A 26,434-nucleotide genomic window follows, 5' to 3' on the forward strand; every position below is an offset into this window, starting at 1 on the left:
AGTGCATGGGGTCGCAACGAGTCAGACATGACTTAGCAACTAAACAGCAACCACAAATACCTGAAAGGGAGGCAAAACATCCTTTATTCATATTACAGGTTCCTTATCATAGGATAAGCCCCACCCACCAGAGTTTCAACAATCCCCCCTTTCTAAATCTTACACATGTGTAAATTCATGGGAGATTTGGCAAAGACTTCAAATACATCTGCATTTACAGTCCTTCATTAAACAGAATAGTTCATGTGGCTCGTTGAAAATGAGACCTCTCAAACATTCATTAAGAGCCCAGTGAATCTCCAAGGGTAATATGTAAATGTAAATGACATCTGGTTTATATCAAGTTTGTTCAAGTTTCAAATCAATAGTGAATGCTGCTATACCTGTTCCTCTTTTGAACCAGACCACAATGACCAAAAGCTTTTTATCTTTCTTCAACAATGAAACTGATGACAATTGGGAACCCTGCCCATCCCACTATTTTGTCTCCTGGCCCTTGAGGATTCCTGGGAATAAACAGCACTAAGCAACACTATCAATTCTACTCCAGCCAACATACCACCCCTGCAGCCATAGATCTCTAGGAGATAAAACACCGTACGCACACGGGAGGAAGAGACGTATACCAGTTTTCCATATTTGTTTTTACTCCCTGCAATATTGAATATCCAGTAGTGCTATTATCACAATAATTTCCCACATAAGTCTCCTCACATCAAATTTTAATAGATCCTTTTGAGGTCAGAAATAATTGGGGGATCCAATCCCATTGGCTATGTCAAACAGAGTAATTTTCCAGGCTAAGGAGGGCAGAAGAGAAAGAAAAGTTTGAGTCCCACAGTGGCAGAAATTACTATTGGTTATGACATGGATTTTGAATATCATCTCCCATCAGAAATCCCCACTGGGTACCAGTTGCAAGAAATTACATCATCAGACTCATGAGTAAATGGCACTGAAGGGACCATGTGCGTCATTCCATTTCTCTTTATGATTCAAATCACCTCCTCCTTCCTTAGGTTACAGCTGGTAGAAACTAGGATGTAATCAAAATTTTATTAGATATTAAGCCCCAAAAGAGGCTTTGCACAAGCATAAGCTATCTCAGACTGGTCTTTCCAGGAGGCACAACCAAGCCAATTGTATACCTGTTTCTGTCCGAAGACACATTTCTCCTCTGTTCCATTGCATTCTTGTCAGATGCCCAAAATGGACATCAGTGAGCATCATGTCTGGATTACGCTACATCCAAATATTTGAGGGACAAGGTGTACACACTCCTGGGGCCTCTGTCAGGTCTCTCCTTCAGGGTCAGAAGCCCGAGATGGAACAGGGCTCCCTCTCAGAAGCAAAAAAGAAGTAGCAAGGTTCTAAACCTTAATGTTTCACAAATACTTACAGATATATTAATAAATGTTGAGGCCACTCCTCATGTAGGATGAAAACTATGAACCTCCAAGACACGAAGATATCATATTCATGTGGCAACAAGTCAGCTGTTGGTCCATATTGGCATATTGCATATCAAACTAAGCCCTCTTTGCCAAAGGCACCAGAAATTTTATAGTCCATTCATAGGAATATTATTGAGGGTTTCTGCTGCTTCTAAGTCACTTCAGGCGTGTCCGACTCTGTGTGACCCCATAGACGGCAGCCCACCAGGCTCCACCATCCCTGGGATTCTCCAGGCAAGAACACTGGAGTCGGTTGCCATTTCCTTCTCCAATGCATGAAAGTGAAAGGTGAAAGTGAAGTCGCTCAGTCGTGTTCAACTCTTAGGGACCCCATGGGCTGCAGCACACCAGGCTCCTCTGTCCATGAAATTTTCCAGGCAGGAGTACTGGAGTGGGCTGCCATTGCCTTCTCTGATTATTGAGGGTTAAGATGATTCTAAAAAGACAAATCTGTCAGAAATCTCAACCTATGACTTTAGCAACACCCTCTCTTCTTTTGCAACCTCTTCAAGGCATCTTTGATTTCTTTGTTTCTCAGACTGTAAATCAAAGGATTCAACATGGGAATCATCACAGTGTAGAAGACTGATGCAAATCTGTCAAAGCTGGAGGAACCACCAGAGCTGGAACTCAAATAGACAAACATACCTGAGGTATAGAAGAGAGTGACTGCTGTCAGGTGGGAAGCACAGGTGTTGAAAGCCTTGGATCTGCCACTTCCTGTCGTGATCTTCATGATGGAGATGACAATGGAGACATAGGATATCATGATAACAGAAACATTTATTACCCCAAAGATCATTGTCAACATAACAGTTAAGAGATGTAAAAAGAAAGTGTCAGTGCAGGATAGAACTAACAGCTGGGGCAGGTCACAGAAGAAGTGGTTGATGACATTAGGCCCACAGAAGTGGAGCTTGAGCATGAAACACAATTGGAATACAGTAGCAGAGAGTCCAGCCAAGTAGGATCCCAGCACCATCCGACCACAAAGAGCGGGCGACATGACTGACGAATAGAGGAGTGGGTTACAAATGGCGGCATATCGGTCATAAGCCATGGCAGTCATGAGGCAAGACTCACTCAGCCCCATGGTGGAGAATACAAAGTACTGAACAGCACAAGCCACAAAGGTGATAGTTTGCCGCTCCTGGAAGAAGTCGTAGAGCATCTTGGGGGCTGTGGAGGTCACATAGCAGATGTCCATGAGGGACAGGTTACTGAGAAAGAAGTACATGGGGGTGTGGAGGTGGGAGTCCATTCTTATTAAGATGAGGAGCGACAGGTTCCAAGTCAGGGTCAAAATGTATATCACCAGGAACACCACAAAGAGCACTACTATGATTCTGGGAAAATCTGAGAATCCCAACAAGATAAAATGAGTGATCTCTGTGATATTTCCTCCTCCAATCATTGGCTTGATGCTCCTAAAATCAGAAAAGAGACAAGAGAATACATTGCCCATTCATGAAATGATAGAATTACAATTCTCATATACACCATATTTTCCCCCATTGAGCACTGGAAAAGTGGAAATGCTCAACTGTCCCAGGGAGACACCCCAGCTTTTCATCTTGAATGGTCAAGAAATGCCTTCTCAATGTCCCATGGACTACAGAGTCCATGGAGTTCTCCAGGCCAGAATACTGGAGTGGGTAGCCTTTCCCTTCTCCTGGGGGTCTTCCCAACCCATGGATCAAACCCAGGTCTCCTGCATTGCAAGCAGACTCTTTACCAGCTGAGCCACCAGGGAAGCCCAAGAAGAGTGGACTGAGTAGCCTATCATTTCTCCAGCAGATCTTCCCAACCAGAAATTGAACTGGTGTCTCTGCAGTTGCAGAATTGCAGACAGATTCTTTACCAGCTGAGCCCCAAGGGAAGCCAAAGTATTTTATGAGGTCTCACAAAAATTAAAAGGAGGGTGGGAAGGTTTGGGAGAATGGCATTGAAACATGTAAAATATCATGTATGAAATGAGTTGCCAGTCCAGGTTCGATGCATGATACTGGATGCTTGGGGCTGGTGCACTGGGACGACCCAGAGGAATGGAATGGGGAGGGAGGAGGGAGGAGGGTTCAGGATGGGGAACACATGTATACCTGTGGCGGATTCATTTTGATATTTGGCAAATCTAATACAGTTATGTTAAGTTTAAAAATAAAATAAAATAAAAAAAAAGGATACTAAAAAAAATAAATAAATAAATAAAAGGCATATTTTTTAAATTGAAACTTTGAAATAAAGCAAAGTCTATCTCTGCCAAAGCAATTGAAATTCTGTGCTTGCGTATAATGAAGAGACCTTTGGTTAAAACAACAGGGAATGTAAAGACCTCTGATGATTTAATATATGTGACTGTTGCTTTATAATAATAAAAGGATAAGCAGCATCATTTCAGGACAAATTTGAACTAAACCTTCTTCCCATCATAGTCACCCAGATGGGTTTTCAAAAATTTCTTCTTTGCCCATAAAAAAATTACCCTGTTTATGGAGCTGGTTAAGCCCCCAGGATTGGGGGAGGCATGCCAAGGGTGCCCCAGATGGAGACCCGACGGTCATCTGATTTCCTGGAAATCAAATGCGGAGGGGCTAGTGGGCCACGTAGAGGCAACACCGATGTTTTAACAATGGTGCTGTATAGACGGAGAAGTCTTCAGGGTACTGTAAAAATAAGACTGAAAACCAGAAGCAGGAGGCTTAAATTCAAATCCTAAGAACACCAGAGAACTCCTGACTCCAGGGAACATTAATTGACAGGAGCTCATCAAACGCCTCCATACCTACACTGAAACCAAGCACCTCTCAGAGCAAGACATACCACACAAATTCTCCAGCAACACAGGGAGACAGCACTGAGCTTCAATATACAAGCTGCTCAAAGTCACTTCAAACCCATTGACATCTCATAACTCATTACTGGACACCTCACTGCACTCCAGAGAGATGAAATCCAGCTCCACCCACCAGAACACCAACACAAGCTTCCCTAACCAGGAAACCTTGACAAGCCACCTATACCTCCCCACCCACAGTGAGGAAATTCCACAATAAAGAGAACTTCACAAACTGCCAGAATACAGAAAGGCCACCCCAAGCAAAGCAATATAAACAAGATGAAGAGACAGAGGACTACCCAGCAGGCAAAGGAACAGGATAAATGCCCACCAAACCAAACAAAGAGGAAGGGAATCTACCTGATAAAGAATTCCGAATAATGATAGTGAAAATGATCCAAAATCTTGAAAAAAAAATGGAATAACAGATAAATAGCCTGGAGACAAGGATTGAGAAGATGCAAAAAGGTTTAACAAGGACCTAGAAATAAAAAAGCGTCAACATATAATGAATAATGCAATAAATGAGATCAAAAACACCCTAGAGGGAACAAATAGTAGAACAAATAGTAGAATAGTAAATACAGAAGATAGGATTAGTGAGGTAGAATATATCATGGTAGAAATAAATGAATCAGAGAGGAAAAAAAAAATTAAAAGAAATGAGGACAATCTCAGAGACCTCTGGGACAATGTTAAATGCCCCAACATTCTAATCATAGGGGTCCCAGAAGAAGAAGACAAAAAGAAAGACCATGAGAAAATACTTGAGATAATAGTTGAAAACTTCCCTAAAATGGAGAAGGAAATAATCACCCAAGTCCAAGAAACCCAGAGAGTCCCAAACAGGATAAACCCAAGTCAAAACACCCCAAGACACATATTAATCAAATTAACAAAGATCAAACACAAAGAATAAATATTAAAAGCAGCAAGGGAAAAACCACAAATAACACACAAGGGGATTACCATAAGGATAACAGCTGATTTTTCAATAGAAACTCTTCAGGCCAGGAGGGAATGGCAGGACATACTTAAAGTGATGAAAGACAATAACCTACAGCCCAGATTACTGTACCCAGCAAGGATCTCATTCAAATATGAAAGTGAAAGTGAAGTCACTCAGTCGTGTCCGATTCTTTGCAACCCCATGGACTGTAGCCTACCAGGCTTCTCAGTCCATGGGATTTTCCAGGCAATACTAATGGAGTAGATTGCCATTTCCTTCTCCAGGAGATCTTCCCAACCCAGGGATCAAACCCAGGTCTCCCACATTGTAGACAGATGCTTAACTTTCTGAGCCACCAGGGAAGTCAAGGAGAAATCAAAAGCTTTACAGACAAGCAAAAGCTGAGAGAATTCAGCATCACCAAACCAGCCCTTCAACAAATGATAAAGGATCTTCTCTAGACAGGAAACACAAAAAGGGTGTATAAACTCAAAACCAAAACAATAAAGTAAATGGCAACAGGATTATACTTATCAATAATTACCTTAAACGTAAATGGGTTGAATGCCCCAACCAAAATACAAAGACTTGCTGAATGAATACAAAAACAAGACCCCTATATATGTTGTCTACAAGAGACCTACCTCAAAACAAGGGACACATACAGACTGAAAGTGAAGGGTTGGAAAAAGATTTTCCACACAAATAGAGACCAAAAGGAAGCAGGAGTAGCAATACTCATATCAGATAAAATAGACTTTACAATAAAGGCTGTGAAGAGACAAAGATGGACACTACATAATGATCAAAGGATCAATGCAAGAAGATATAACAATCATAAATATATATGCACCCAACATAGGAGCACCGCAATATGTAAGACAAATGCTAACAAGTATGAAAAGATAAATTCACAATAACACAATAATAGTGGGGGACTTTAATACCCCACTCACACCTATGGATAGATCAGCTGAACAGAAGATTAACAAGGAAACACAAACTTTAAATGATAAAATAGACCAGTTAGACCTAATTGTTATCTATAGGACATTTCACCCCAAAACAATGAATTTCACCTTTTTCTCAAGCACACATGGTACCTTCCCCAGGATAGATCACATCCTGGGCCATAAATCTAGCCTTGGTAAATTCAAAAAAATAGAAATCATTCCAAGCATCTTTTCTGACCACAGTGCAGTAAGATTAGATCTCAATTACAGCAGAAAAACTATTAAAAATTCCAACATATGGAGGCTGAACAACACGCTGCTGAATAACCAACAAATCACAGAAGAAATCAAAAAAGAAATCAAAATATGCATAGAAACGAGTGAAAATGAAAACACAACAACCCAAAACCTGTGCAACACTGTAAAAGCAGTGCTAAGGGGAAAGTTCATAGCAATACAGACATACCTCAAGAAACAAGAAAAAAGTCCAATAAATAACCTAACTCTACACCTAAAGCAACTAGAAAAAGAAGAAATGAAGAACCCTAGGGTTAGTAGAAGGAAAGAAATCTTAAAAATTAGTGCAGAAATAAATGCAAAAGAAACAAAAGAGACCATAGCAAAAGTCAACAAAGCCAAAAGCTGGTTCTTTGAAAGGATAAATAAAATTGACAAACCATTAGCCAGACTCATCAAGAAACAAAGGAAGAAAAAACAAATCAATAAAATTAGAAACGAAACTGGAGAGATCACAACAGACAACACAGAAATACAAAGGATCATAAGAGACTACTATCAGCAATTATATGCCAATAAAATGGACAACTTGGAAGAAATGGACAACTTTCCAAAACTGAACCAGGAAGAAATAGAAAATCTTAACAGACCCATCACAAGCATGGAAATTGAAACTGTAATCAGAAATATTCCAGCAAACAAAAGCCCAGGTCCAGATGGCTTCACAGAAGAATTCTACCAAAATTTTAGAGAAGAGCTAACACCTATCCTCTCAAACTCTTCCAGAAAATTGCAGAGGAAGGTAAACTTCCAAACTCATTCTATGAGGCCACCGTCACCATAATACCAAACCTCACAAAGATGCCACAAAAAAAGAAAATTACAGGACAATATCACTGATGAACATAGATGCAAAAATCCTTAACAAAATTCTAGCAATCAGAATCCATCAACACATTAAAAAGATCATACATCATGATCAAGTGGTCTTTATCCAAGGGATGCAAAGATTCTTCAATATCTGCCAATCAATCAATGTAATACACCACATTAACAAATTGAACAGTAAAAGCCATATGATTATCTCAATAGATTCAGAAAAAGCCTTTAACAAAATTCAACATCCATTTATGATAAAAACCCTCCAGAAAGCAGGAATAGAAGGAAAAAACCTCAACATAACAAAAGCTATATGTGACAAACCCACAGAATACATTATCCTCAGTGGTAAAAAATTGAAAGCATTTCCCATAAAGTCAGGAACAAGACAAGGGTGCCCACTTTCACCACTACTATTCAACATAGTTTTGGAAGTTTTGACCACGGCAATCAGAGCAGAAAAAGAAATAAAAGGAATCCAAATTGGAAAAGAAGAAGTAAAACTCGCACTGTTTGCAGATGACATGATCCTCTACATAGAAAACCCTAAAGACTCCACCAGAAAATTACTAGAGCTAATCAATGAATATAGTAAAGCTGCAGGACATAAAATCAACACACAGAAAACCCTTGCATTCCTATACACTAATAATGAGAAAATAGAGAAATTAAAGAAAAAATTCCATTCACCATTGCAATGAAAAGAATAAAAACTTAGGAATATATCTACCTAAAGAAACAAAAGACCTATATATAAAAAACTATAAAACACTGGTGAAAGAAATCAAAGACAACCCTAATGGATGGAGAAATATACCGTGTTCATGGATTGGAAGAATCAATATAGTGAAAATGAGTATACTACCCAAAGCAATCTATAGATTCAATGCAATCCTAATCAGGCTACCAACAGTATTTTTCACAGAGCTAGAACAAATAATTTCACAATTTGTATGGAAATACAAAAAACCTTGAATAGCCAAAGCAATCTTGAGAAAGAAGAATGGAACTGGAGAAATCAACCTGCCTGACTTCTGGCTCTATTACAAAGCCACAGTCATTAAGACAGTATGGTACTGATACAAAGACAGAAATGTAGATCAATTAAACAAAATAGAAAGCCCAGAGATAAATCCAAGCACCTATGGACACCTAAGCAAACCATTCAATATCGCAGTAATCCAAGTCTATGCCCCAACCAGTAACACTGAAAAAACTGAAGTTGAATATTTCTATGAAGACCTACAAGACCATTTAGAACTAAAATGCAAAAAGATGTCCTTTTCATTATAGGGGACTGGAATGCAAAAGTAGGAAGTCAAGGAACACCTCGGGTAACAGGCAAAACTGGCCTTGGAATACAGAATGAAGCAGGGCAAAGGCTAATAGAGTTTTGCCAAGAGAATGCACTGGTCATAGCAAACACCCTCTTCCAACAACAAAGAGAAGACTCTACACATGGACATCACCAGATGGTCAACACCGAAATCAGATTGATTATATTCTTTGTAGCCAAAGATGGAGAAGCTCTATACAGTCAGCAAAAACAAGACCAAGAGCTGACTGTGGCTCAGATCATGAACTCCCTATTGCAAAATTCAGATATTAATTGAACAAACTAGGGAAAACCAATAAACAATTCAGGCATGACCTAAATTAAATTCCTTATGACTATACAGTGGAAGTGAGAAATATATTTAAGAGACTAGATCTGATAGATAGAGTGCCTGATGAACTATGGATGGAGCTTTGTGATATTGTACAGGAGACAGGGATCAAGACCATCCTCATGAAAAAGAAAAGCAAAAAAGCAAAATGGCTGTCTGGGGAGGCCTTAGCTGTGAAAAAAAGAGAAGCAAAAAGCAAAGGAGAAAAGGAAAGATATAAGCATTTGAATGCAGAGGTCCAAAGAATAGCAAGAAGATATAAGATAGGCTTCCTCAGCAATCAGTGCAAAGAAATAGAGGAAAACAACAGAATGGGAAAGACTAGAGATTTCTTCAAGAAAATTAGAGATACCAAGGGAACATTTCATGCAAAGATGGGCTCAATAAAGGACAGAAATGGTATGGACATAACCGAAGCACAAAATATTAAGAAGAGGTGGCAAGAATACACAGAAGAACTGTACAAAAAGAGCTTCATGACCAAGATAATCATGATGGTTTGATCGCTCACCTAGGGCCAGACATCCTGGAATGTGAAGTCAATAGGGCCTTAGAAAGCATTACTACGAACAAAGATAGTGGAGGTGATGGAATTCCAGTTGAGCTATTTCAAATCCTGGAAGATGATGCTGTGAACGTGCTGCACTCAATATGCCAGCAAATCTGGAAAACTCAGCAGTGGCCACAGGACTGGAAAAGGTCAGTTTTCATTTAAATCCCAAAGTAAGGCAATGCCAAAGAATGCTCAAACTACCACACAATTGCACTCATCTCACACGCTAGTAAAGTAATGCTCAAAATTCTCCAAGCCAGGCTTCAGCAAGACATGAACCGTGAACTTCCAGACGTTCAAGCTGGTTTTAGAAAAGGCAGAGGAACCAGAGATCAAATTGCCAACATGCACTGGATCATGGAAAACAGAAGAGAATTCCAGAGAAACATCTATTTCTGCCTTATTGACTGTGCCAAATCCTTTGACTGTGTGGATCACAATAAACTGTGGAATATTCTGAAAAAGATGTGAATATCAGACCACCTGACCTGCCTCTTGAGAAACCTGTATGCAGGTCAGGAAGCAACAGTTAGAACTGGCTGTGGAACAACAGACGGTTCCAAATAGGAAAAGGAGTATGTCGAGGCTGTAAATGGGCACCTTGCTTATTTAACGTCTATGCAGTGTACATCATGAGAAACGCTGGGCTGGAAGAAGCACAAACTGGAATCAAGATTAATGGGAGAAATTTCAATAACCTCAGATATGCAGATGACACCACCCTTATGGCAGAAAGTGAAGAGGAACTAAAAAGCCTCTTGATGAAAGTGAAAGAGGAGAGTGAAAAAGTTGGCTTAAAGCTCAACATTCAGAAAACAAAGATCATGGCATCTGGTCCCATCACTTCATGGAAAATAGATGGGGAAACAGTGGAAACAGTGTCAGACTTTATTTTTGGGGGCTCCAAAATCACCCAGATGGTGAATTCAGCCATGAAATTAAAAGATGCTTACTACTTGGAAGGAAAGTTATGACCAACCTAGATAGCATATTCAAAAGCAGAGACATTACTTTGCCAACAAAGGTCCATCTAGTCAAGGCTATGGTTTTTCCAATGGTCATGTATGGATTTGAAATTTGGACTGTGAAGAAAGCTGAGCACTGAAAAATTGATACTTTTGAATGTAGTGTTGGAGAAGACTCCTGAGAGTCCCTTGGACTGAAAGGAGATCCAACCAGTCCATCCTAAAGAGATCAGTCCTGGGTGTTCTTTGGAAGGACTGATGCTAAAGCTGAAACCCCCATACTTTGGCCACCTCATGCGAAGAGCTGACTCACTGGAAAAGCCCCTTATGCTGGGAGGGATTGGGGGCAGGAGGAGAAGGGGACGACAGAGGATGAGATGGCTGGATGGCATCACCGACTCGATGGATGTGAGTCTGAGTGAACTCCAAGAGTTTGTGATGGACAGGGAGGCCTGGCATGCTGCAATTCATTGGGTTGCAACTAGTTGGACATGACTGAGTGACTGAACTGAACTGATGGACACCTTATCTTTGACAAAGAAGGCAAGAATATACAATGGAGAAAAGACAGTCGCTTTAACAAGTGATGCTGGGAAAACTGGCCAACCACCTGCAAAAGAATGAAACTAGAACACTTTCTAACACTATACACAAAAATAAACTCAAAATGGATTAAAGATCTAAACCTAAGACCAGAAACTATAAAATTCCTAGAGGAGAACATAGGCAAAACACTCTTGGACATGAACCACAGCAGGATCCTCTATGACCAACCTCCCATAATATTGGAAATAAAAGCAAAAATAAACAAATGGGACCTAATTAAAATTAAAATCTTCTGCACACCAAAGGAAACTATAAGCAAGGTGAAAAGACACCCTTCAGAATGGGAGAAAATAATAGCAAATGAAGCAACTGACAAAGAATTAATTTCAAAAATATACAAGCATCTCCTGCAGCTCAATTCCAGAAAAATAAACGACCCAATCAAAAAATGGGCCAAAGAACTAAACAGACATTTCCACAGAAGGCATACACATGGCTAACAAACACATGAAAAGATGCTCAATATCACTCATTATCAGAGAAATGCAAATCAAAACCACAATGAAGTAGCATTTCACGCCAGTCAGAATGGCTGTTATCCAAAAGTCTAAAAGCAATAAATGCTGAACAGGGTGTGGAGAAAAGGAAACCCTCTTACACTGTTGGTGGGAATGCAAACTAGTACAGCTACTATGGAGAACACCGTGGAGATTCATTAAAAAACTGGAAATAAAACTGCCATATGACCCAGCAATCCCACGGCTGGGCATACACACTGAGGAAACCAGAATTGAAAGAGATACGTGAACCCCAACATTAATCTCAACACTGTTTATAATAGCCAGGAGATGGAAGCAACCTAGATGTTCATCAGCAGACAAATGGATAAGGAAGCAGTGGTACATATACACAATGGAGTATTACTCAGCCATTAAAATGAATACTTTTGAATCTGTTCTAATGAGGTGGATGAAACTGGAGCCTATTATACAGAGTGAAGTAAGCCAGAAAGAAAAAACACCAATACAGTATACTAACGCAAATATATGGAATTTAGAAAGATGGTAACGATAACCCTTTATGCGAGACAGTGAAAGAGACACAGATGTAGAGAACAGTCTATTGGACTCTGTGGGAGAGGGTGGGATGATTTGGGAGAATGGCATTGAAACATGTATAATATCATATGTGAAACAAATCACCAGTCCAGCTTCAATGCATGATACAGGATGCTCGGGGCTGGTGCACTGGGATGGATGACCAAGAGGGATGGTATGGGGAGGGAGGTGGGAAACGGGTTCAGGATGGGGAACACGTGTACACCTGTGGCAGATTCAGGCTGATGTATGGCAAAACCACTACAATATTGTAAACTAATTAGCTCCAATTAAAATGAATAAATTTATATTAAAAAATAAAGTTATTGGATATATAAAGAATTACCCTGTTCATAATAACATCTCAATTTTTTTACATATATCTCAACACATCATCTCCAAAATAATCTGGAAATTTATCTTAATTTATACTCCTGATAAAATTTGGTAGAGCAAAGCATGTGTGCCCAATAGTTACAAAATCAGTCTTCTCATGGAAGCCTCGTACAAACTGTTCTAAACGGAGCCTAGTACAACTCATTACTACCCTTAATTATTGTCCTAATATTCGAACATATTAGGACAATGTTCTAATATTATATCCAATAGACTGTTCTCTACATCTGTGTCTCTTTCACTGTCTCGCATAAAGGGTTATCGTTACCATCTTTCTAAATTCCATATATTTGCGTTAGTATACTGTATTGGTGTTTTTTCTTTCTGGCTTACTTCACTCTGTATAATAGGCTCCAGTTTCATCCACCTCATTAGAACAGATTCAAAAGTATTCATTTTAATGGCTGAGTAATACTCCATTGTGTATATGTACCACTGCTTCCTTATCCATTCGTCTGCTGATGAACATCTAGGTTCTAATATGTCCTAATATGTCTAATGTGTCCTAATATTCTGCATGTTAGACACCATTAGTTCAATGGACATGAGTCTGAGCAATTGCCAGGAGACAGTGGAGGACAGGGAGGCCTGGTGTGCTGCAGTCCATGGGATTGCAAAGAGCCAGATATGACTGAGCGACTGAACAACAACAAGGAAACAATAGGTTCCAACTCAGAGATTTAGTTCTCGGTGACATAATCAAGATGACAACATAGGTCATTCCTGACTTCAGTTCCCCTCACCAGAAAACAGAAAAGTGAAAGTCGCTCAGCCATGTCTGACTCTGTGACCCCCTGGACTATAGCCTTCCAGGCTCCTCTATCCATGGAATTCTCCAGGCCAGAATAATGGAGTGGGTAGCCTATCCCTTCTCTAGAGTAACTTCCTGTTCCAGGAATCAAAACAGGGTCTCCTGCATTGCAGGTGGATTCTTTCCCAGGTGAGCTACCAGGGAAGCCCCAACACAAAAATAATTAGCCATTATTTAGAGCAACGTACCAATGAAAAATCCTAAAGCACAGGAACGAGGCTGAACTAGAGAGATGGGGAAAAACCACATTAGATGGGTAGAGGACCAGATATGTTTGATTGTATTGCTCCTCTCCTAGCTACACCAAGAGCACCCTTCTAGGGCTATGGTTTCTTTATGGAAAAGAGAGAGAGCCCACTGTGGACCTCCAGGTCCTCCAGCATTACAGGTCACTCCTTAGGAAGACCTACTTTGGTCTCATGTCTTAGAAACCATTCAGGGATCTCTGGGGTGTGGCCAGTGAGAATCACACTGTGACAGAGAAGGGAGACCCACCTTGGAGCAGTCAGGGCTTGGATCTTGGCAGACTGAGTTCCAGCAGTTTTGCCTGATTTGGGACTCTGAAAAATGAGCCTTGCCATTCTGGGAGCCTCTTCTCCTGCACCTATGATACATAACCCCATCTACTACTGAGGTTATTCAAGCATGGCTAGAACACTCAGAAAATTCCATCACCCAGGAGCACTTGAGTAGTGTCCAGACGGGAGCTCTGCCCATTTGCATGGCTCCATCTGGCCAGAGAACTTTGTGTGCAGTTCTTCCTAATGTGTTTCCCAAACAAGGAGCCTTGCCAGTCGTGGGCCTGTTCTGTGGTCGTGTCCAGGCAAGAAGAATAATGTATAGTCCTAACCACTCTGAACACAACCTTCAGCCTCACCATCCAGGAGAACTAACTGAAGCATGTGGGAAACTGCGTAGCCCATCCCACAACCCTGCTTACAGTAGCGTGTGAGCAGAGAGCCCAACCTCTCTGTCTCTCTGCAGAGCAAAGCCATGCCCCCACGTGACCAAGGAACTCGGTGTACAGTTCTTCTGATTTGGGTTCCCAGTTAGTGGGTCACGACAGCCTTGGAGCCCATTCTGCAGCCCTGTCCAGGTTGTGAAGTTAATTCCCAGCCCTACCTCCTGCTGGATAGAGTACTCAGTCCTGCTCAGCTCAGAAGCCTGGCCCAAGAATCCAGGGAAGAAGAGAAGCTGTCCTGATGCTACTCTTGGCCAAGAAACCAAGGAAGCAATCGCATCAACCACTCCCGGCCAGCAGCATCTGCACCCCAGCCTCAGAGCCTGGGCAATGTCCTCGCCCCAAAATAGACCTTGATCAGTATCAGTATCAGTTCAGTTGCTCGGTCGTGTCCGATTCTTTAGGACCCCATGTACTGCAGCATGCCAGGCTTCCCCGTCTAGCAACAACTCCTGCAGTTTACTCAAACTCGTGTTCATTGAGTCAGTGATGCCGTCCAATCATCTCATCCTCTGTCGTCCCCTTCTCCTGCTGCCTTCAATCTTTCCCAGCATCAGGGTCTTTTCAAATGAGTCAGCTGTTCATGTCAGGTGGCCAAACGACTGGAGTTTCAGCTTCAACATCAGTCCTTCCAAAGGATATTCAGGACTTATTTCCTTTAGCATGGACTGGTTGGATCTCCTTGCCGTCCAAAGGACTCTCAAGACTCTTCACCACACCACACTTCAAAAGCATCAATTCTTCAGCACTCAGCTTTCTCTATAGTCCAAATCTCACATCTGTACATGACCACTGGAAAAAACACAGCTTTGACTATTTGGACCTTTTCTGGCAAAGTAATGTCTCTGCTTTTTAATATGCTATCTAGGTTGGTCATAACTTTCCCTCCAAGAAGCAAGTGTCTTTTAATTTCATGGCTGCAGTTACCAACTGCAGTGATTTTGGAGCTCCCCAAAATAAAGTCTGTCACTGTTTCCATTGTTTCCCAATCTATTTGCCATGAAGTGATGGGACCGGATGCCATGATCTTAGTTTTCTGAAAGTTGAGTTTTAATCCAGTTTTTTCACACTCCTCTTTCACTTTCACCAAGAGGCTCTTTAGTCCTTCACTTTCTTCCATAAGATTGGTGTCATCTGCATATCTGAGGTTATTGATATTTCTCCCAGCAATCTTGATTTCAGCTTGTGCTTCATCCAACCCAGAATTTGATAGCTAGCCCAATTGATAAAGGTCACTGCCGGATGATCTACCTAGAACTCCAAGCTGAGCTGAATGGGAAAGGGCTATCTCTACTAAAACAAGCCTGGAAAATTTGGAAGTAGAGATCATTTACGCAAATGTGCAGACACTAACAAAGGAATCAAGGATCATGAAAAATTAGGTAAATATGACACCACTAAAGGAAACTTATAAAGCTTTAATAGCTTTATAAGAATCTGCTGGCAAAGAATCCGCCTACAATGTGGGAGACCTGGGTTCGATCCCTGAGCTGGGAAGATCCAGTGGAAAAGAAAAGAGCTACACACTCCAGTATTCTAGCCTGGAGAATTCCATGGACTGTAAAGTCCATGGGGTTGCAAAGAGTCAGACATGACTGAGTGACCTTCACTAAAGAAATAAAGATCTATAAATGGTCTGACAAAGAACTCAGCATAATTCTCTTTTAAAAGTTTGGTGACATATAAAACCCATAAACAGACAACTGGATGAAATTAAGAAAACAATGCATTAGCAAAATGAATAAAATGTGTTTAACAAAGAAAGAGAAACCATTAAAAAAAAAAAAAACAGAAATCCTAGAGTTGAAGAAATCAATAGAGACTTCTAACAGCACACTTAATAAACAGAAGAGAAAACAATGAAAAAGAGTTAAGAAAGCCTAAGAGGTTTATTATGGGAAAACATCACCATCATGACAAAAGACATGTGCATTAGCTAATCTCTCTCTCTCTCTTTCATGCACACTGCATGTAAACTAAATACAAAGGCCAAAAGTAATTGAATGGTATGGTTTTTATTTTCTCCTTTACTTGTATATTGTTTTTCAACTTTCTGCAACTCCTATATTTCTAATAAGAACAAGTTACTAAGATATATGCATTTAATCCTTAATAGCAAAGGGAGACAGAGAGACAGGGAGAGGGAAAATGACAGAGAGAATGAGGAAAAATATCAGAGACAATAGATTTTCCTGACTTTTATCTACTGGCTGTGCAACACTTAGCTAGTTATTATCTCCCAGTTGCCTCATCTATAAATGGGGCTAATAATCCTTTACCACCTCATTGGGTTGTTGCAGGGACTGAATGGCATAAAGGGCTCAAAACAGTAAGAGATGAATAAATGTTAGCGGTTGTCATTTCCATGATCATTCCTCACCATAAAGGGAAAAATAAGGCAGAACTAATCCTGAAGTAGCAAGGAGTTCTTCATAAAATTAGAAATGAGTTCTAAACCTAGACTCCAGAATATTGTTAATAAGTGATTATGTTTATTTCTATATTGTATTATTTCCCAGTCAGAGAAATTGTAAGCTCCGATTTTTGCTTTTTATGTTCCACCAACACCAAGTAGAGTGGAACTTGTGATATTCACTATAGACTGCATGTAGACAAGTGGACGGAGAAGGAAATGGCAACTCATTCCAGTGTTCTTGTCTGGAGAATCCCCGGGACGGGGGAGCCTGATGGACTGCCGTCTATGGGGTCGCACAGAGTTGGAAACGACTGAAGCGACTTAGCAGCAGCAGCAGCAGCAGCAGACTAGTGGAGAGGTTATGCTATGTGCATCTCATATACTAATATTTGTATTCCTCAGTAAATATATGCTGGATATGTTAAGAAGTAATCCCTTAACCCATTTTTGGATATGAAAGTAAAAATACATTTGTTTCATTTCAATTTATACTTTTATAACTTTAAAATCTTTCTGTTTACTCTTAGTACTTCCAACATATTCTCATCCATTCTGTCCGAGATGTGTAGAATTCCATGAAAATATTTTGAAAGTATAAACTCTCACCCACATTCCCAGTATATCAACACAATTAATCAGTTCAGTGAAAGTAAGTCCAGCTTTTGACCAATCACTCGCAGTGAAATCTTTCATCTTCCCAATACATTCTAGGAACAGACTCAGCCTCAACTAAAGTTATCTGTGTAACCCATATCTGCCAGAAAAGAATGACGAGCTGTGTGTGGTTTCACTTATCCCCGATAAAATTTATCCTAAAAATTTATGTTGTTAAAATTTGGAAAACTGCAGGAAAAGCAAAGATCTTGTAATATAGTCACTCTCTTCGAATGAATCTTTCTGTATGTGTTCACCAGCTTTCAAGATGGTTTGTAGCAGAAAAGGTGACTGATGTAAGTATTGGTTGGAGATTTTCACTAGGGAGATATAGCCTATTAAAACTTCTTCCAAATCTTATCCACTAAGGACATGGTCATTTGCCAGGTGGTGCAGAGTACAAAGTCAGGTTAAGAAAGCCAAGAATGTTGCTGGATAAAGAAGGACAATGTAAGGAAGAAAAGACTAAAAGTGACATTTAAGCCAACACTACCTGTACTTGCAGTGGGGAATCTCTGATGTCTGTTTCATCCAAGCTCTGGTCCCCAAACCCCCGAATTATTCAAAATAATAGTGGACAGCAACTTAAAGTAATTCAAAAGCCCAGTGGAATGGTACTTGAGTACTTTTCCATAGCATTATGGCATGACCAGCTGGACTTTTGTTCCACAGAAATAATGAATCACAGCTGTATATTGAAGTGGAACTCAAATTCATTATTATCTTTTACAACCATTCTCAGCAAGCATAAATTTAAAGGGTCCTTGGGATGGATAAAGTTGGGAAACACAGGCAAGCATTTCTGAGCTTAGGAAATTCCCCTGAAATTCAGTAAACTATTAGTTAAATTCAGCACTCAGTTAACTTGTACAACGTCTTGGGCTTCACAGACATCATTTCATGTGAGTCTCAATGATCTTGTTACCCCTATTTTACCAGTGAAAAAGAGACGGTAACAGAGTTCAAAATTATATCCTTGGGAAATTGCAGAACTAGATCTCAACAGTTGTCTCTCACTACAGAGTGAGACCTGAAATTTTAAGTTAGAGATTATCCTTGTCACTGAAAGTCAGAGAATTTGCGTAAGGAGAAAGGGAACCTAAGGACGAGTTTAGGAGGTCATGGACCTGCGGTAGGGGGAAGAGTTGAAGAAAGAAAGAAACAGGACTAAAAACCTTCCTCTCTGAAGAATCACATAGCTATAGACATAGCACAAAATCCACACTTCTCTATAAATCTTGCCTTCTCACCTTGACTCAGATCCCCCAGAATGACAGAGTTCTTGCCAAACATTGAAATCGTCTATTTCTATCTCTCCAAAATTTCAGATGGGGCCTATTGCAGTCAAAGATGGAACCTTTTGTCCATGAGCTGGCTGTTCACTCACAGCCAGAGAGAATGCCACACGGGGGATACTCTTAAATGTGTTAATAACGGCAGAGGTGAAATGGAAAGCACAATTAGGGAAAGAAAACTCTCCAGGCACTTGCTCTCTGGAGTCATGGTTGTCACGGAGTCTTCGTCCCTGCTAATTTCAGGCTCGATTTTACTCTGTCCCTTCTGGATCCATTCCCCACTTCCCCATAGTCCAATCATGATTGTTTGATTATAACTTTTCTTTTAATGAACTTGGAGTCATTAGAGCTGGAGATCCCTGGACCTAGGGATTATCTAGTTCAATGCATTCAATTTCCAGGTGAGGACCTGAAGCCAGTGCAGCTAAGGGATTTGCTCAAGAAAACATAACCAGTTGGTAAATTGCATGAAAAAAAAAATAAACATGTGTCCTTTCTGTTTACAAAGCACTTTATTTTAGATATATGCATACACATATTTTTTCAATTGCCTTTACTGAATCAATCATCATAGCAGCCCTGTGAGGCAGTCAAGATGATGTCATTTTCTATGTATAAGTGAGGAAATCAAGGCAATAAGGAGCACAAAAAATTAATAGATGACAAGGCCACGAATTATTGTGGTTACAACAATGAGCATTGGTATCAGCAAATCTGAGTTCATATCATCTTTTAGACTTGAGGATTTCATAATCTTCAGCAAATTAACCTCCCTAAGCCTCAGGACTGCCACCTCAGTGTTATCATGGAGCTGACAATAGTAGCTATTTCATAGAGTAGCTCTTCATGTGTGTGTATGTGTGCTTAATCACACAAGATTTTTTAAAAGCAAGATACATTATATAAAGATAAGAAAAGCAATAGAAAATTAATAAAATCAAAGATGATTTTTGTAGGGATAACAAAGTGACAAAGCTTTAGACAGACTGAGAAAATGAGAGAAATTAACTCTGACCTTAACCCTAAATGAACCTATGAGCCATGCCATGTGGAGCCAGCCAAGACTGACAGATCATGGTGGATAGGTCTGACAGAATGTGGTCCACTGGAGAAGGGAATGGCAAGCCAAACTTCCGTATTCTTGCCTTGAGAACCCCATGAACAGTGTGAAAAGGCCAAAGCGGGACACAGAAAGATGGACTCCCCAGGTGAGTAGGTGCCCAATATGCTACTGGAGATCAGTGGAGAAATAACTCCAGAAAGAATGAAGAGATGGAGCCAAAGCAAAAACAACATATAGGTTTGGATATGACTTGTGATGGAAGTAAAGTCCAATGCTGTAAACAGCAATATTGCATAGGAACCTGGAAGGTTAGGTCCATAAATCAAGGCAAATTAGAAGTGTCAAACAGGAGATGACAAGAGTGAACATTGACGTTTTAGGAATCAGTGATCTAAAATGGACCAGAATGGGTGAATTTACCTCAGATGACCATTATATCTACTACTGTGGGCAAGAATCCCTTAGTAGAAAAGGAGTAGCCATCATGGTCAACAAAAGAGTCTGAAATGCAGTACTTGGATGCAATCTCAAAAAGGACAGTATGATCTCTGTTCATTTCCAAGGCAAACCATTCAATATCATGGTAACTCAAGTCTATACCCCAACCAGTAATGCTGAAGAAGCTGAAGTTGAACGGTTCTATGCAGACCTACAAGACTTTCTAGAACTAACACTCAAAAAAGATATGTGTTTTTTTTTTTTCATTATAGTGGACTGCAGTGCAAATGTAGGGAGTCAAGAGACACCTGGGGTAACAGGCAAATTTGGCCTTGGAGTACAGAATGAAGCAGGGCAAAGACTAATAAGGGTTTTGCCAAGAGAACGCACTGGTCATAGCAAACACCCTCTTCCAGCAACACAAGAGAAGACTCTACACATAGAAATCACCAGGTGGTCAACACCAAAATCAGATTGATTATATTCTTTGTAGCCAAAGATGGAGAAGCTCTATACAGCCAGCAAAAATAAGACTGGGAGTTGACTGTGGCTCAGATCAGGAACTCCTTATTGCCAAATTCAGACTTAAATTAAAGAAAGTAGCAAAAACCACTAAACTATTCAGGTATGACCTAAATCAAATCCCTTATGACTATATAGTGGAAGTGACAAATAGATTCAAGGGATTAGATCTGATAGACAGAGTGTCTGAAAAACTATGGATGGAGGTTCGTGACATTGTACAGGAAGTAGTGATCAAGACCATCTCTAAGAAAAAGAAATGCAAAAAGGCAAAATGGTTTTCTGAGGAGGCCTTACAAATAGCTGAGAATAGAAGAGATGTGAAAGGCAAAGGAGAAAATCAAAGATATACCCACTTGACTGCAGAGTTTCAAAGAACAGCAAGGAGAGATAAGAAAGCCTTCCTCAGTGATCAGTGCAAAGAAATAGAGGAAAACAATAGAATGGGAAGACTAGAGATCTCTTCAAGAAAATTAGAGAAACCAAGGGAACGTTTCATGCAAAGATTGGCACAATTAAGGACAGAAATGGTATGGACCTAACAGAAGCAGAAGATATTAAGAAGAAGTGACAAGAATACACAGAACTATACAAAAAAGATCTTCATAACCCAGATAATCACGATGGTGTGATCACTCACTTAGAGCCAAACATCCTGGAAAGCAAAGTCAAGTGGGCCTTAGGAAGCATCACTACAAACAAAGCTAGTGAATGTGATGGAATTCCAGCTGAGCTATTTCAAATCCTAAAAGATGATGCTGTGAAAGTGCTGCACTCAATATGCCAGCAAATCTGGAAAACTCAGTAGTGGCCACAGGACTGGGAAAGGTCAGTTTTCATTCCAATCCCAAAGAAAGGCAATGCCAAAGAATGCTCAAACTACCGCACAATTGCACTCATCTCACAGGCTAGTAAAGTAATGCTCAAAATTCTCCAAACCAGGCTTCAGCAGTACAAGAACCATGAACTTCCAGTTTTAGAAAAGGCAGAGGAACCAGAGATCAAATTGTCAACATCCGTTGGATTATCAAAAAACAAGAGAGTTTCCAGAAAAACATCTCCTTCTGCTTTATTGCCTATGGCAAAGACTTTGAATATGTGGATAACAACAAACTGTGGAAAATTCTTCAAGTGATGGGAATACCAGACCACCTGACCTGCCTCTTGATAAATTTGTATGCAAGTCAGGAAGCAACAGTTAGAACCAGACATGGAACAACAGACTGGTTCCAAATCGGGAAAGGAGTATGTCAAGGCTGTATGTTGTCACCATGCTTATTTAATTTATATGCAGAACTCCAGTACTCTTGCCTGGGAAATCCCATGGACGGAAGAGCCTGATAGGCTGCAGTCCATGGGGTCGCTAAGAGTTGGACACAACTGAGCGACTTCACTTTCACTTTTCACTTTCATGCATTGGAGAAGGAAATGACAACCCACTCCAGTGTTCTCGCCCAGAGAATCCCAGGGACGGGGGAGTCTGGTGGGCTTCCATCTATGGGGTTGCACAGAGTTGGACACAACTGATGCTACTTAGCAGCAGCAGCAGAACATATCATGAGAAATGCTGAGCTGGATGAAGCACAAGCGGGAATCAAGATTGCCAGGAGAAATATCAATAATGTCAGATATACAGATGACACCACCCTTACGGCAGAAAGTGAAGAAGAACTAAAGATGAAAGTGAAACAAGAGAGTGAAAAAGTTGGCTTAAAGCTCAACATTGAGAAAACGAAGATCATGGCAACCTGTCCCATCACTTCATGGCAAATATATGGGGAAACAGTGACAGGCTTTATTTTGGGGGGCTCCAATATCACTGCAGATGGTGACTGCAGCCATGAAATCAAAAGACACTTGCTCCTCGGAAGAAAAGTTATGACCAACCTGGACAGTGTATTAAAAAGCAGAGACATTACTTTGCCAACAAAGGTCTGTCTAGTCAAAGCTATGGTTTTTCCAGAGGTCATGTATAGCTGTGAGAGTTGGACTATAAAGAAAGCTGAGCACTGAAGCATTGATGCTTTTGAACTGTGGTGCTGGAGAAGACTCTTGAGAGTCCCCTGGACTGCAAGGAAATCCAGCCAGTCCATCCTAAAGGAAATCAGTCCTGAATATTCATTAGAAGGACTGATGTTGAAACTCCAATACTTTGGCCACCTGATGCGAAGAACTGACTCATTTGAAAAGACTCTGATGCTGGGAAAGATTGAAGGCAGGAGGAGAAGGGGATAACAGAGGATGAGATGGTTGAATGGCGAGATGGTTGAATGGCATCACTAACTCAATGGACATGAGTTTGAGTAAACTCTGGGAGTTGGTGATGGACAGGGAGGCCTGGCATGCTGCAGTCCATGGGGTTGCAAAGAGTCAGACATGACTGAGCAACTGAACTGAACTGAACTGATACATTTGTCAAAACTCACTGAAATGTAATTTTTATTTATTTTTTAGAAATGTATGTATTTGGCTATTCTGGATCTTTGTTGCTGCACTCGGGCTCTTTCTAGTTGCCATGAATGGGGGCTACTCTCTCACTGTGGGGCATGAATTTCTTATTGCAGGGAGTAATATGTACTTTATATCACTTTGTTGAAGTCTGGGAAATCTGGCAAGTCAACAGTCAATACACATCTTGTTCTTATTTTTAAGCTGATCACGAGGACCAAAATTTACATCCTCCTACTGCAGAAGAAAATTGGCCAGAGTTAAGAACCCTGCCTATTTTCAATCTATTTCGTGTTTTGCACCTTAAGGTTTCCTGGTAAATATCAGCTTTAAAGTAACTCTAACCATTCTACTCCAACCATTATATCACACCATACAACCACAAGTTTCTGGGACATAAAATGTTGAACACATATAAAAGAAAAGAATTTATACCAGTTTTTCATATTTGTTCTTGCTCTACAGTATGAAATATTTAGTAATTTTATTATGTTCATGAATTCTCACACAATTCTCATCACATTAAACATGTTTAGATGCTTGGAATAGCAGAAATTATTTGGTAGCATGATCATACTGTCTATGTCCAACAAGGGTGTGCTCAGCTGCATCTGATTCTTCAGTCCCATGCACTGTAGCCCACCAGGCTCCTCTGCCCATATGATTTTTCGAGGCAAGTATACTGGAGTGGGTTGCCATTTCCTACTCCAAGGGATCTTCCAAACCCAGGGATCACACCTGTGTCTCTTGCATTTCCTGCATTGGCAGGCAGTTTCTTTATCACTAGCACCACCTGGGAAGCCTGCCATCTAGGGTGAATTTTCCAAATTTAATGGGAGAGAGAGATTTGAGTCCTACAATATCAGAAATCTCTATTGACTGTGACATAGATTTTTAATATCATCCCCATGAGAACTCCCCATTCTACACTACAAGCAAGAAATTACATCATGGAACTCATGAGGAAATGGCACCGAAGGGAACACATGCTTCATTCCTTTCCTCTGTATGATTGACATCACCTCTGCCTTATTAGAGTGGTGGAGCCCAGGATATACTCCCAAACTATTAGGTAATTGTCCCTGAGAAGGACTTACACAAATATAAGCTATGTCATACTGGTCTTTCCAGGAGGCACAATCAGGCCAATGAAGTGAAGTGAAGTGAAAGTTGCTCAGTCGTGTCCGACTCTTTGCAACCCCATGGACTATAGAGTCCATGGATTTCTGCAGGCCAGGATACAGGAGTGGGTAGCCTTTCCCTTCTTCAGGGGATCTTCTCAACCCAGGGATCAAACTCAGGTTTCCCGCATTGCAGGCAGACTCTTTACCAGCTGAACCACCAGGGAAGCCCAATCAGGCCAATGGTACACTTGTTTCTGCCCAAAGGTATGTTCCCTCTCTGCGTACATTCTCATCAGAAACACAAAACAAACACTGGCCACCACGAAGTCCGGATTATGTTGTGTCAGAATATCTGGGAGACAAGGTTTACACACTCCTGAGGCCTCTGTCAGCTGTCTCTCCTTCAGGGTCAGAAGCCCGAGATGGAACAGGGCTCCCTCTCAGAAGCGAAAAAGAAGCAACAAAACACTAAACTCCAGTGTTTCACAAATACTTGTGGATGTATCAATAAATGATGAGGCCTCTCTTCATGTAGGCTGAAAGTAAAGAGGCCCTAGGATGTAAAAATACTGTTTGTGTAGCATGATCCAACTGTTCATCCATTTGGGGATATTATGTGTCAAATTAAGCTTTCTTGGTCCAAAAGCAGTATGACTTTTGTTATACTTCATTCATAAGAATGTTATTGTGTAAAGTGACTCTGACAGGAAAAATCCATCTGAAATCTCAGAATCTGTGGCCTCAGCAATACCTGCTCTTCTTTTGCAACCTTCTCAAGGCATCTTTGATTTCTTGGTTCCTCAGACTGTATATCAAGGGATTCAACATGGGAATCATCACAGTGTAGAAGAATGACGCAAATCTGTCAAAGCTGGAGGAACCACCAGAGCTGGAACTCAAATAGACAAACATACCTGAGGTATAGAAGAGAGTGACTGCTGTCAGGTGGGAGGCACAGGTGTTGAAAGCCTTGGACCTGCCACTTGAGGTCGTGATCTTCATGATGGAGATGACAATGTAGACATAGGATATCATGATAACAGAAACATTTACTACCCCAAAGATCATTGTAAATATAACAGTTAAGAGATGTAAAAAGAAAGTGTCAGTGCAGGATAGAACTAACAGCTGGGGCAGGTCACAGAAGAAGTGGTTGATGACATTAGGCCCACAGAAGTGGAGCTGGAGCATGAAACACAATTGGAATACAGTAGCAGAGAGTCCAGCCAAGTAGGATCCCAGCACCATCCGACCACAAAGAGCGGGCGACATGACTGACGAATAAAGAAGTGGGTTACAAATGGCAGCATATCGATCATAGGCCATGGCGGTCATGAGGCAAGACTCACTCAACCCCATGGTGGAGAATACAAAATTCTGAATAACACAATCCACATAGGTGATAATTTGCCGCTCCTGGAAGAAGTCATAGAGCATCTTTGGGGCTGTGGAGGTCACATAGCAGATGTCCATGAAGGACAGGTTACTGAGAAAGAAGTACATGGGGGTGTGGAGGTGGGAGTCCATTCTTATTAAGATGAGGAGCGACAGGTTCCAAGTCAGGGTCAAAATGTATATCACCAGGAACACCACAAAGAGCACTATTATGATTCTGGGAAAATCTGAGAATCCCAACAAGATAAAATGAGTGATCTCTGTGATATTTCCTCCTCCAATCATTGGCTTGATGCTCCTAAAATCAGAAAAGAGACAAGAGAATGCATTGCCCACTCATGAAGTGATAGCATTACAAGTCTCATATACACCATATTTTCCCCCATTGAGCACTGGAAAAGTGGAAATGCTCCACTGTCCTAGGGCAAGACCCCAGCTTTTCATCTTGAATGGTCAAGAAATGCCTTCTCAATGTTCCATGGACTACAGAGTCCATGGAGTTCTCCAGGCCAGAATACTGGAATGGGTAGCCTTTCCCTTCTCCAGGGGGTCTTCCCAACCCATAGTTCGAACCCAGGTCTCCTGCATTGCAAGCAGATTCTTTAACAGCTGAGCCACCAGGGAAGCCCAAGAAGAGTGGATTGAGTAGCCTATCATTTCTCCAGCAGATCTTCCCAACCCAGGAATTGAACTGGTGTCTCTGCAGTTGCAGAATTGCAGACAGATTCTTTACCAGCTGAGCCCCAAGGGAAGCCAAAGTATTTTATGAGGTCTC

At 40.8% G+C, this 26,434-nt stretch overlaps 2 protein-coding genes across 3 annotated transcripts; both read right to left on the reverse strand.

Annotated features, from left to right (window-relative positions):
* Positions 1 to 1,929: 1,929 nt before the first annotated feature.
* LOC129628620 (olfactory receptor 5AN1-like) lies at positions 1,930 to 25,233 on the reverse strand. Of its 2 annotated transcripts, none has more exons than XM_055548087.1 (2): positions 25,179 to 25,233; positions 1,930 to 2,881 (listed from the first exon to the last, which is right to left on the reverse strand). In XM_055548087.1, the coding sequence occupies exon 2, from the start codon at positions 2,866 to 2,868 to the stop codon at positions 1,930 to 1,932; it is 939 nt and encodes a 312-aa protein (XP_055404062.1). In that variant the 5' UTR covers positions 2,869 to 2,881; positions 25,179 to 25,233. The 2 variants fall into 2 exon arrangements, with proteins under 2 accessions (XP_055404062.1, XP_055404061.1); XM_055548086.1 differs by lacking the exon at positions 25,179 to 25,233 and adding an exon at positions 3,937 to 4,047.
* LOC129628621 (olfactory receptor 5AN1-like) lies at positions 25,006 to 25,947 on the reverse strand. Its single transcript, XM_055548088.1, has one exon. It carries the CDS (start codon positions 25,942 to 25,944, stop codon positions 25,006 to 25,008), a length of 939 nt encoding a protein of 312 aa, XP_055404063.1. The 5' UTR covers positions 25,945 to 25,947.
* Positions 25,948 to 26,434: the final 487 nt, after the last annotated feature.

Source organism: Bubalus kerabau, chromosome 15 (assembly GCF_029407905.1).
Source record: "Bubalus kerabau isolate K-KA32 ecotype Philippines breed swamp buffalo chromosome 15, PCC_UOA_SB_1v2, whole genome shotgun sequence".
Lineage (NCBI taxonomy): Eukaryota > Metazoa > Chordata > Mammalia > Artiodactyla > Bovidae > Bubalus > Bubalus kerabau.

Bases quoted from the DNA above. Each gene is read 5' to 3' on its own strand.
- LOC129628621 (XM_055548088.1), bottom strand. From the start codon at position 25,944: ATGATTGGAGGAGGAAATATCACAGAGATCACTCATTTTATCTTGTTG.
- LOC129628620 (XM_055548087.1), bottom strand. From the start codon at position 2,868: ATGATTGGAGGAGGAAATATCACAGAGATCACTCATTTTATCTTGTTG.